Source organism: Bombyx mori, chromosome 5 (assembly GCF_030269925.1).
Source record: "Bombyx mori chromosome 5, ASM3026992v2".
Classification (NCBI taxonomy): Eukaryota; Metazoa; Arthropoda; class Insecta; order Lepidoptera; family Bombycidae; genus Bombyx; species Bombyx mori.
Genome location: NC_085111.1, coordinates 14,649,168 through 14,661,357, shown reverse-complemented (window position 1 = coordinate 14,661,357; position 12,190 = coordinate 14,649,168). Strand labels below are relative to the sequence as shown.

Genomic DNA, 12,190 nt, shown 5'->3' with positions numbered 1-12,190 from the left:
TATTTTTTTAATAATAAATTAAAGTCCCGTGATAATGTCGTGTTCATCGATTTATGTACGATACGTCTTAGGGATTAATAACCTTTATATATATTTAAATAGCATTATATTTAAATAGCATTAGTAAGGAAACATAAGGGAGAGATAGTATTTTCTTTGGTTTTTACGTGCCGTAGTCAAAAATACTTTTACGGTTTAATCTTTAATTTTTCTTAATTTTCATTACGTTATTTCGGTAGTTTCGCACTCCCAACGTTTCCGAAGACAGCGAATTGGCTTTCAGCATTCAGCTATCTTCTTCTTTTTCTCCAACTTATCCCACTAGGTGGGGTCGGCACAACTAATTTTTCTCTTCCATTCTCTTCTATCTGCCGTCATCTCAACACTCTCTCTCTCTCTCTCTCTCTCTCTCTCTCATATCGTCATTCACACGCTCCATCCATGTCTTTTTTGGTCGACCTCTTCCCTCTCTACCTTGCACTACCATTTCCATACATCTTCTAGTCACATGCATCTTCTCTTTACGCATCACATGTCCATTCCACGCTAACCGTCCGCTCTTTAATTTGTTGATTACCGGGGTTACTTTCACACTTCCTCTGATATGCTCATTCTTTATCTTGCATTCTTGTCACTCCACACATCCATCTCAACATTCGCATCTCTGCCGCATCCGCATGCACACACACTTTCAGCATTCAGCTTTAATTATTGTAAAATGTTTCCATTTTTGCCAAGCATTGGTGGTCTTCGAGCGCTAGTCATTTCGAATTTGAAAATAGTTCGAATTTTCGTGGCCTATCTCTGAAACATCTTCAAATAAGGTTTCAAAAGATTCCTCAGTAAAATGTAGCGGTTTGACTTGTGCTTCTGCTAATAATATTCAAGAGTCTTATAATTAAAATGTTGCATTTAAATTAATAAATACTTACAGTCGTTTCTTTTCAGCCCATTCATCAGCGTGCTCCTGTGCTACCTTCTCCAAATGCTCTCTCGCTTTCTCCGCTTTTGTGAAGATCTGCAGCCGCCGGGCGACATCGGTTTCCACGCGCTTCAGAGTTAAATCGTCGCGAGCCCTTTCATCCTGTTTATTTAATATTAGACTTTAATGGATACCTATTTAAAGTTATTTTTGTGTATTTGGTCGCTTCTTTGTTGAAATTTAAAAAAAAAATCTTTCCTTTTTTATATCGTTTTTTAAATCTCTTTGTTACTTAAATAGCGAACAATTTATGAATTAAATTTTAACGAAAATCTTAACAAATTGACAATAGTTGATATTCTACGATTTTTTATTTTAAACCAGCTTAATTCTCTGCGAAATAATTGCGCCCGATAGAAATATTTCTCGAATTATAAGTTTTACAAGAACTGTCCAAATTAGTTCACAATGAATTTCTCAAATTTATCTCGAGATTCATCATCAATCTTCATCAATCATCAATCAATCTAATTCTGCTTGAGATTTTAAGTTTATTCGAATTTTATTGCTCGACTTCTGCGAATGCACCATCGCATCGTAAAAGGAGGCGGCGGGGCGCGTGAGAGACGCACAAGTCGAGCGGGGGCCAGAGAGGCGGATCTCACCCAAGCCCTGGCCCTCTAAGTGATTCAAGTCCCCCTCACATGTCGGTCTGGGGACCGCCTAGGGGGATCTAAGAAGACGACGTGCAAGCTGCTCTGCACGCGTTTTACGCAAGAGCATCAGGGTGATGGAAGGCTGGCTATCCTCGACCCACGCTGGTTCTGACCCAGCGGGGTATTCCGTAGGATAGACCATTCTAACCGGCGCCATCTAGGTGGACTTCGGATAGCCTGCCGACCGAGAGGGCTGGCAGTCGTGGCGCCGACGACCGCCGGTCCGGCGTCCCGAGGGGGAGAGTGATGCGAGAGATGTGCTACGCACTAAATGCTTCACTTTCCTCCCTTTGCCTTTTCATGAGCTCTGTCTCATGCGAGGTTCGAACGTCAGTTGTTGAGCGAAGGAGGTTTTGGTCGGTTCGACTCCGACATGCCCCACTCGCCATCCCCCGTGGAGGGCGGAAGTCCGGTGATTTTCTCCTGACCAAAAAATAATAATACTAATTTTATAAAATCAAATTTGTATTATATTTAAAATTCAATTTGAGCACTTCTTTATGAAAAAGCAGTTAAAGTTTGAATACGCAATTATAATGTTGCAAAGATTACCACTACTAAGATTATTAAGTTGTTTACAGTCATAAACCTTTATACTTAGGCGTTGCTGTTGAGAACCTTTATCGTTCAACGTTTCGCTTTTCTTCAATGTCCGATATTTTACCCACTATAAAATACAAACGAGGCTTACCAATATTACATGTGTAATATTGAATAAGGCTCTACGAATTTTTTCACCGCTCTTACATCTTTCCTCTTTTAAAAATACACATGTGCATAAAATTTATACGCAATAGAAGTTGAACCTTCAAAAGTATTCCATCTCATTGCAAACTCAAGAGATGTATACCTACACCATATATGTTCACGTAAAATGCTTTCCTAAATATCGTCTCAAATAAGTGACGCGAATTGTCGATTTAATCATGTATTTTCCAAAGTAAAATAACAAAGTTGCGTAGATTTCGTTTACGAAGACCACAGTTTACATATTTTAATTGAACGAACACAACTCACGGAAAACTCGTAAAACGACAATGTATTTCGATCGCTAAACGTGCAACAATGTTATGGACGGTGATTGTGTTATCTGACAGAACACATCGAGGAATGGATATTAATTAATTTATTATTACTTCAATTCACCGGCTTACATGTTTCATAAGAACTAAGTATTACATACTAGGTACTTGGGAGATAAGCTAGAGATGAAATACATTAAAACAGGGGCAAAAAGAGAACAATTGTGAGTCGCTCAGAGCTAAAAAGCTTTTTAGGGGATTAGAAAATTGAAAATTCGGCTATTGTACATAATATAACAAAGAAATATAAAGAATGGAAATAACTTTTAGTGAATTGATTTATGACATTTCTTTATATTTATTCATTAGATGGGTGGACGAGCTCACAGCCCACCTAGTGTTAAGTGGTTACTGGAGCCCATAGACATCTACAACTTGAACCCCCACCCTTCAAACCGTAACGCATTACTGCTTCACGGCAGAAATAGGCGGGGTGGTGGTACCTACCTGTGCGGACTCACAAAAGGTCCTACCACCAGTAATTACGCAAATTAAATTTTTTTCGGGTTTGATTTTTATGACACGATGTTATTCCTTCACTGTGAAAGTCAATCGTGAACATTCGTCAAGTACGTATTTCATTAGAAAAATTGGTAACCCGTCTGCAGGATTCGAACACCGTTGCATTGCTCGATACGAATGCACCGGACGTCTTATTCTTTAGGCCACGACGACTTAAAAACTTCTTGGTTAGAGCAAGTGACTTTGTTATTGATATTTAGTTTTCAGAAAGGAAAACTGTCGTAATACTAATCAAACTCACCATTTTTTTTATCTCCACGTGGATCCTATCCATAAATTGATTATACAAGTATTTCCTGTACTGATTGAATTCTCTTAGTGAACACACCGCTCTTCCGTCTTTAGTACAGAATCCGAGAAACTTCATTCGATTTCTGGCTGATTTCTGGGCAAAGTGGTGTGCCAAATGAGGGTCGTGCATCGGCACGTAGTCATACGAAACGTTGTTACAGTAAGGATCTGATAGATCAAAATTTGGACGGACGCATTCGGCTCCAAGACCCAGACGACGTACCTGGAAATATAAAACAGTATTGGTATTCGTAGTAGGGCATAATGTGACACTATGAGTCTGCTGCAACGCTATCAAGATTTCCGCTTCGAGAAGTGGTACAGGATTTATAAAAATAATGGAGACTACGATATTTTCCAAAGAGATGATGAAAAAGAGATTTCTATGGGTTCTGGCTACCACTTAATATTAGGGTGATATGTTGGCTCATTTATTATTGCTAAGAAGGATGAACGCGTTCATACCACACCTGGTGTTACATGGTTACCGAATCCCATAGACATAGACAACGTCAATGCCACCATACACGGTAAGGCATGAGTTTAAGATTCAGTTCTATAGCACAACGCCCCTTCCATCAAATCGGAATGCATTACTGCTTCATGACCGAAATTTGCAGGGTGGTGATATCTTTCCGTGCGGGCTCACAAGACGCCCTACCGGCACTAATTATTATGCATATTATTATATTTTTGCGTGTTTGATTTTTACTACACGATGTTCCTGATTCCTTGGAGGAAGTGGTAGATCTAAGAAAAAATGGATGGATTGTGTGAAAGACGATATATTGTGTAAGAGGGGAGTGAGCAAAGAAATGGTATATGCTAGAACAGTCTGGGGAGTAAGGGGAGATCGGAATGCTACCTTCACCGGCCCTATTGTCAACCCCACCTGCACGCGCCGGATGGCGGCGGCGACCAACATGTTGCCGTGGTGCTCCCTGCTAGAGAACGAACGGGGCAATGGCGACCGAGCAATGGCGGTATAACCATACACACCCGTCAGGACAACCTGTACGGAAGAGGCGTCAGAAACCTTGGGGATCAAATACCCCCTAAAATGCTGGTGCAGAAGGCAACGGGAAACCACTGCACTAATTTCCCACGAGAGTTATGAGCAGGTCGTATCCGACTGATGCATGACCACGACCACTCTGTCAAGAGTGTACGAATAGGAAGAAGAACAGTCTAGAAGGAGAAAACATGTTGCGCCGACCCCGGGTGAGTGGGAGAAGGGCAAGAGAATGATGATGATGATGTTATTCCTTGGACCATGGAAGTCATTTCTGCACATTTATTTGGTATGTATTTCATACGAACACTGATAGATTCGCTTCGCTCGATACGAATTAATGCACTGGGCGTCTTATCCTGTAGGGCAGTACATATTTCTTACCATCTTCATTATCATTGTTAATCGGTAATCAAGATAGCTATTGTTAGCAGGTTATTTTTTTTTGTAAATAAAGATCTGTTTTCTATCTGTTGTTCATGGATAGAGGCAATGCTCAAAGAACCAAGTGTACTAGCGTCTCATTACTGTTTACCATGTATATTGCATAATCTATACTTACTAATATATAAATCTACAGTGGTTTTTACGGATGTTCCGTTATAACTACTGAACCATGCATCCGATTGACTTGAAACTTGGTATCCATATAGAAAATACATGTACATAATGGATAGGCTAATATTTATAGAAGTGTTGGACTCCCTAATAATAATGACAATAAATAATAATGTTAATTTTAAATGCCCAGCGATGCGGGCGAGTACGGCTAGTGTTTATATAAAAAAAAAACAACCCTGGCTATGAAACTTCTATCACAAAAGCGATGACGTAAATCGATACAGTTGCGGTCGTAAATTGCACGTTTCCCACATAAACGATTTATTCTCCCGTGTTCCCGCTAATTATATTATCCTTCAACGTATTATATCCCGCTGTGTCGATGTAATTCAATGCACGATTGAAATTTATAGTGAATCGAAATGTATGATTAATTTCGATAACTCGTTTCCGACTTACGGCCGTTTTCAATAACCTATCTATCCCTAGTTTCGGTTACTAAAGATAGACAAATCTATATTTTTGTCCTTACTTACGTTCCAATAACCTATCGACGGGCAGCAGTTCCTATCGGATTTATCTATCCATCGTCGGGAGGACGGATAGCCTGCTAAAGATAGAACGCTCATACAAATCGTGCTTACTTCCGTTTCAATATGAGTTTTAAGTAACTCTCCGGTAGGCGGCGCTATCTCTAGTATGGGCATTCGCTTATCTGTCAAAATCGACCGGTTACATGTTTATCTTTCGAAAGTAAATCGCTATAATTTAATAATTGTTTCTCTTCATATTGGCATATTGTAGTAGTGATGATAGTGATATGGAATTATTTCAAATGATAATGGATTGTGATGCAGATAGTGATAGTGAGGCCGATATCATATGGTTAGGAAAATAAAGATCGTCTGAATTACATGGCGAAGATCAATAATTACGAATTTGACTATAGATTACTGAGCAAAGGTGTTGTGAATGAATTGATTAATTTAATGAGATCATATTTGAGTGTAACGTCAAAAAGGTAAGATAAATTTTAACCATAAAAGTACTCGTTATTACAACTTATATTTGTTTATAGCAATAGCAAAATTATACCTAATTTTTGTTGTGTTACAAAATCACACTCAACAGGAATTCTATAATACTGCTGGATTCCCATGGTGCCCTAAATGACATTCATATACTAATACAATAACCTGGTAGGCTATTTACCTTCATTCTTATTACACACTGATACCTCTACATTTTATATTTGTGTTACAGATTTAAATATAGGAGAGGAATTTAGAAATAGAAAAAGAGTATTTTGAATGTGTAATTTGTGTGCAATGCATCATTGATGTTTCAAAATGTTGTTGCTTGATGGCCTGGGTCTACTCATGATACAACTATAATTAACCATTCCGATTGAAAAGGTATTTCTTATTTATATTACCTTATTTATATTATTATTATATTTTTATTTATTTATATTATATATTTAGGTGTTTATATGAATTTGATATGACACTATTATAATAAATTATCTACATATCAAGAGAACATTGATAACAAGGTGGACTTGGAAATTGCTATTTGCTTGCCGATAGAGGCTATCCCCACAACCCTATCTTTTAACGTGATTAATTAACTCACATACTCAATCGGAACGATTTAAAATGAATCACATATTAAAACAAGAAATACTATAGAGAGGTAATCTTTTTTTTTAGTTAAGAGCTTGTTATACTGTATTGTAAAATAATTTAAGCGAATAATGTATAATTTTCAGATGCATTGGTGTTTGTAAAAGAAGACTCCCTGTATATCATTGAAAAATAGATTAAAACTAGAAAATATGCAAGCTGTTATTATAGCTGCCATGCTGCATAATATCGTCAGAAGTATGAATTTAGAAGAATTAGAATCAGAAATTTCAGTCGCAGATACATTACAGGAAAATAATATAATTGTTCGTAACAATTTTTCAAAACTTACATCTGAAATACAACTATGTACTTATAAATAATTGCTTCCAAAGATAATTTATAAAATAAACTCCAAAGATAATTTGACTATTTTTTATTTTCCAAAATGATAATTACATGGTAGTTAGTACATGCAAGATATTTAATTTAGAATTTGTACATATACTTAAAAAACTATCTAACATAAAATTATTATTGCCTACTTAATTTATGAAATTTAATATTCCTTTTAAGTAATTTTTAATTTTTTAAATTATCTAAATCTAACTTAACTTTTGCTACAACAATCTCCTTTTCTTTATTTTCCAAGTCAAGTCTCTTTTTTGAGAGAGAGAGAGAGAGAGTATTCTTTATTGTACACCAAAAAAACAAATAATACAAGTGCGATACATTAAAAACAAAAAGTCTTGCATTTCTTTTCTTCCATTTTGTTTCCGCTTGGCTGTAAAAGTGTTAAAAATATTATATGTGACCTACAACAATGTGCATGCTTTATCCAAAATTTCATCTGCAATCCTTACCACCTCCAGCCTGTAACAAAGAGCATAATTATTTCAAATACTACGGCAACCTGAAGAAAAAATCATGTTTATCAATGTGTTATTAGAGACAAACAATCAACTAATTATACTAACCTTACTATGGTTGTTTCTTATGTTGCCGTAGCGTTCTTTAAGTTTTCCCATTTTAGTCGAAGCTGCGATGGAGTTCGTGGGAAACGACGAGTCGACGAATTAAAATCATTTACAAGGGTTTGCCAAGCCTGCTCCTTCAATTTATTGTTTGTGGCATTTGTTGCCTTATTATTGAAATGTTTTTTCGTCGCCACAAGTTCTGCTAGAATCATCGTCTCATCTTTTGTCATGGGTGCTGCCTTTCTTGACTGAAAAAGATATATTTTCTAAACTTGAACTCAAAGTTTTCAAAGTAAAATTATTATTATCAATGTAGTTCATAGATACTTACAGAATTCATTTTATTTCACTGTAGCTCTTTAATTATAAACACACTTAGAATTATAAACGAAAGTTTTAAAGCGTTTTGGAGGTAAGTCATCATCTAATATAGTAGGTAAACAATAGAAAAACAAACAAAAGAAACTGATCATTGCTTATTGGCAAACGGACTGTCAAAACGTTTCGTTTCATAATTTCGACTAGGATAAAAATAGCAATATGTCCAATTTAAAAAAATCTACATATGTTTTTATTACTTTTTGTTATAAGCAAATGTGTTTATGATAGTCTACAATATGCTGGTTAAATTATAGTTATAATTTAGAATAAAATAAAATAAGTCTTGATCCTGATGTTGTTTCGTATTTGTAGTAGAACGAAACGTATCAAGAGGCTCGGATAAATCGGAGGGAAGAAGCTATCTACTGTTGGTTAAAGAGAGATAGCACTTATCCGTGATTGTGAAACGCAAACTAAGGATAGATACGCTCTTGCTGATATTCGGAGATTGCTATCTATCCGAAAACTCAGATACGTTATTGAAAACGGCCGTTAATGAATAAGCCGACGATAGGTTTTTTGCCTGAAATTTAAATTTTGCGTAATGTAGTTAAAACTGTTTGATACAATAAATAAGGTCGTGAATGTCAATAGCGTTGTTATAAAATTACAAACTAAATTATTTTATTAAATTTGTGCTCCTAGTTTTTCAATTGTAAAAAATGTGGGTTAGATTGTATTATATTTGTATATACATATATTTGTATTTTAAGTAAATAACGCGTTATACGAGTATGGGGTCATACAAGCGCGTTATGCTAGTTGCGCCGAGGGTCGTGAGTTCGATTCCCACATCGGGCCAACATTGAGTGATGAACAGGTTTGCTTGCTCTTTGTCTTAGTGCTCATTATCTATATATGTATCGGTTGCTGAAGTCCATGGGCGACGGTAACCACTCACCATCAGGTGGGTCGTATGCTCGTCTGCCTACAGGGGCAATAAATAAAAATGAATATATTTAAACATATATAAGTATGTTTATCAGTCTCTGCTACCCAGAACACAGGGAAACCTAAATTGGGGCCGGATGACCGTGCATAATTTTTTCCCAGTTATTGTTTAAAGAATCTGAGAGCACTCGGAGAGAATAAATGGATAATATTATTATAGATCTGTGAAGATTGCTCTTTCAAGGGGACTTCCCGATAAAAAAACTTACGATTCCGACCTAACAAGCGTTCGAAGGATTATGTGAAGAAAAGATCTCAAGTGTAGGGGAAAGTAACAGTCGACAGACAGAAGCAAGAAATAAAACGTAATGGAATTCAATTGCGGAAGAGAACCAAAAATAAACTATAAATAAATGTACCGAAAAGTGAAAAACAATTATGAATTATGAAGATATTCTGGACATAGATGGTAGAAGGTAGTTACTTTAAAAATTAGGATTACGACAAGCAATAAAGGATGAATTACAAATTTAAAACAGTCAAAGCAATATTTTCACAAGACTTGTATGAATAAATAAAACTTTGAACGTAGTATTTAAATACAGAAATTTCTTTCACGCGAACACCCATTATGTTAATGTGCAGCTTTCATAATGTGAATAGGGATGCTGTATACGTCTACTCGCGCGTTAAATCTTCTTAAAACCGGTATTGTAATATTGCGGAATGTTTTCCTTAATGTAGAACGTGTGTGATGAGGGTCTTTGCTTATTAAACATGAGAATCGTAAATACAACGAGCAACATTTGAGCGATGGCGTATTTATTCTGGGATCAGAATGAATAAAAGTTATCTCGAAAAAAAGAAGCGCAAATGGGTTTACGGTCTTACAGCCCAAACTGGTGTTAAGTGGATACCCTTGCACAGCAGTACGGGAGGAAATTTTAATTATTTTAAAATTAAACATAATTTTAGTTTGTACTACAAAATTTACGTTTAGATTCAGCTGGTTTAACGCAGAACAATCAAAATAATATAAATCAAATGCTGTTTCTATAACAAACAAAAAAATATAGTATATACTCTAGAATAGAATAGTATTTTGCGTAATAAAAAATTGAAATATACTTTCACGTTAAATTAAATCAGGACAAATTCAGACATGAAAATAAATTACACACAAAACATAGTAAGCATTCCGGTATTTTAATATAAAAACCTTAACTGTCGAGGTACCTGGGTAGATCTTGTTATACGAAATCAAAGAGGGCATCATTATGAATATAAGAACGAGACTACAAAAAAAAAAGAAGAAAATAATATATACCCTTTTTAGATCAAAGTGCTCCCAGGAACGGAAATTATTTTCGTTCCGACAGAAGAATCTAAGTTCAGCTGTAGATGAAAGATTTTAATCTGAGATCGTCTTCACAATTTTGTGAAAGGACTCTGATGTCGATAGTAAAATAATAATAATGAATGAAGATAATAGTTAATAGCTCGTCAAAGTCGAGGCGCTAACGACAAAACAAAGTTACTACTGCACACCAATTCATGTCAACGCGAGATTTTTTTTTTTATAAAATATATACTCATACGCATAGTCATGACGTTTTTACTGTATAAAATTAAAATAAACACTTTATACTAATGTAGTTTTCCATTTTTTTTACTGGTGGTAGGACCACTTCTGAGTCCGCGCGGGTAGGTACCACCGCCTTGCCTATTTCTGCCGTGAAGCAGTAATGCGTTTCGGTTTGAAGGGTGGGGCAGCCGTTGTAACTATACTGAGACTTTAGAACTTATATCTCAAGGTGGGTGGTAACCTCAAGTAACCACTTAACACCAGGTGGGCTGTGAGCTCGTCTACCTATCTAAGCAATAAAAAAATAAAAAAACAATGACTATTCGTAATTGGCAAATACGTTTTGAAACAGATAAAAGCACATACGCACATAATGTTATGCACTGATTAGAAGTTCTTGACCTAGTCCTGGTTGAACAAGTGTCATACGACCTCGAGCTGCTGTAAACTCGTTATCTCAGCGCGAACCGACACTTACATTTAAGCTTCATCATTCGAAGGCTTTTAGCCGGGCTCGATTTGTTAAGTCCGTGACGTTGCGATGACGTCACGATGACGCCGACCGCAATTTCCTTGTCGTTTTTCAGTATCAAAAGATAGAATGTATCGGATAGTATCTTAGTGTCGTTCGATAATTTTTTTTTTTTTTTCGTTGTTTATTTTTAAATTTAAACAGTGAAAGCGGTGGGTGCGGTCCAAGATCGCTCCGTATCTTTCGATCTTATTTGAAGTCGACTGTCTAGCTGTCAGTGCAAAGGAAACATTTTGTTACTATGTCTTAAAAAAGAAACATTTTGTTACTCTATCTGTGTGGAGTACCAAGTTTGTTAATAATAAGGCTGATTTAATTACAAGGTCGAATCGGACTGTTTCTTATGTCTTGTAATAATAGAATAATACGTTTTTCACTCTCCGTTAAACAAAGTATCATCTTTGTAGCTGTAGCCCGTGAGGCATGAACTCCTTTTTCTTGTTTAAGTCAACTATTATTTGTGAGATATGCGTAAGTTGCAAAAATGGATTACCTTTTAACAAATAAATGGAACGTTTCCGACAAAATTGTAGATTATATTATGGTATTTACTTAAACACTTATCGAAGATATACCTACAGACATTAAAAGTGATTTGTTCATTTTAAAAGAAAAAAATAACAGGCATTTGTAAAATTGATATCGAAAGGTTTTCATAATAAGTACACCGGATGCCTAAACCGCGCCTTTCAGTGTAATTTGAATGACTTCCTTTATGCAGAACCATTATACAGAGAACTTTGAATAGAAATTAGTTTGCCCTATATCTCTATTGCACTGATATTGTACCGTGTTATATACTTCATAATTTAATATATAAATTTATTTAAAAAAATTAAGACTTAAATATCATAATAATAAGTTAATCTAATCTAATATTTTTTCACTGTTTGGAAGCTACACTATTCCCGAGTTATAGAAGCAATAATCTTTTTTTTTTTAATTTGGGATCCTTACTAAAATTCCAATTATGTAACGTGTATAAAAAAAAACCTAAAATATTCTTTACATCGCGTGCCCTGTGAAAACTATTGGCGATAGAATAAAATAATGTACTAAGACTTTGTAGAACACATTATTATTTACAAAAAGT

General features: G+C 35.6%; 1 protein-coding gene and 2 long non-coding RNA genes across 3 annotated transcripts in view; 1 reads left to right on the top strand and 2 right to left on the bottom strand.

Annotated features, from left to right (window-relative positions):
- Positions 1-12,190, bottom strand: part of LOC101737829 (uncharacterized) — a 48,663-nt gene that overhangs the window by 28,965 nt on the left and 7,508 nt on the right. The window contains exons 2-3 of the mRNA XM_012693705.4: positions 3,484-3,756; positions 933-1,084 (exon numbers count right to left, since the gene is read on the bottom strand). Coding sequence (XP_012549159.3) covers positions 933-1,084; positions 3,484-3,756 — 425 coding nt within the window. The remainder of the gene's footprint in view (positions 1-932; positions 1,085-3,483; positions 3,757-12,190) is intronic.
- LOC134198947 (uncharacterized) lies at positions 5,556-7,155 on the top strand. The gene is made up of 2 exons (XR_009973246.1): positions 5,556-6,521; positions 6,878-7,155. It is a non-coding gene; the product is annotated as an uncharacterized LOC134198947 (long non-coding RNA).
- On the bottom strand, positions 7,153-8,194 carry LOC134198946 (uncharacterized). Its single transcript, XR_009973245.1, has 2 exons — positions 8,040-8,194; positions 7,153-7,956 (listed from the first exon to the last, which is right to left on the bottom strand). It is a non-coding gene; the product is annotated as an uncharacterized LOC134198946 (long non-coding RNA).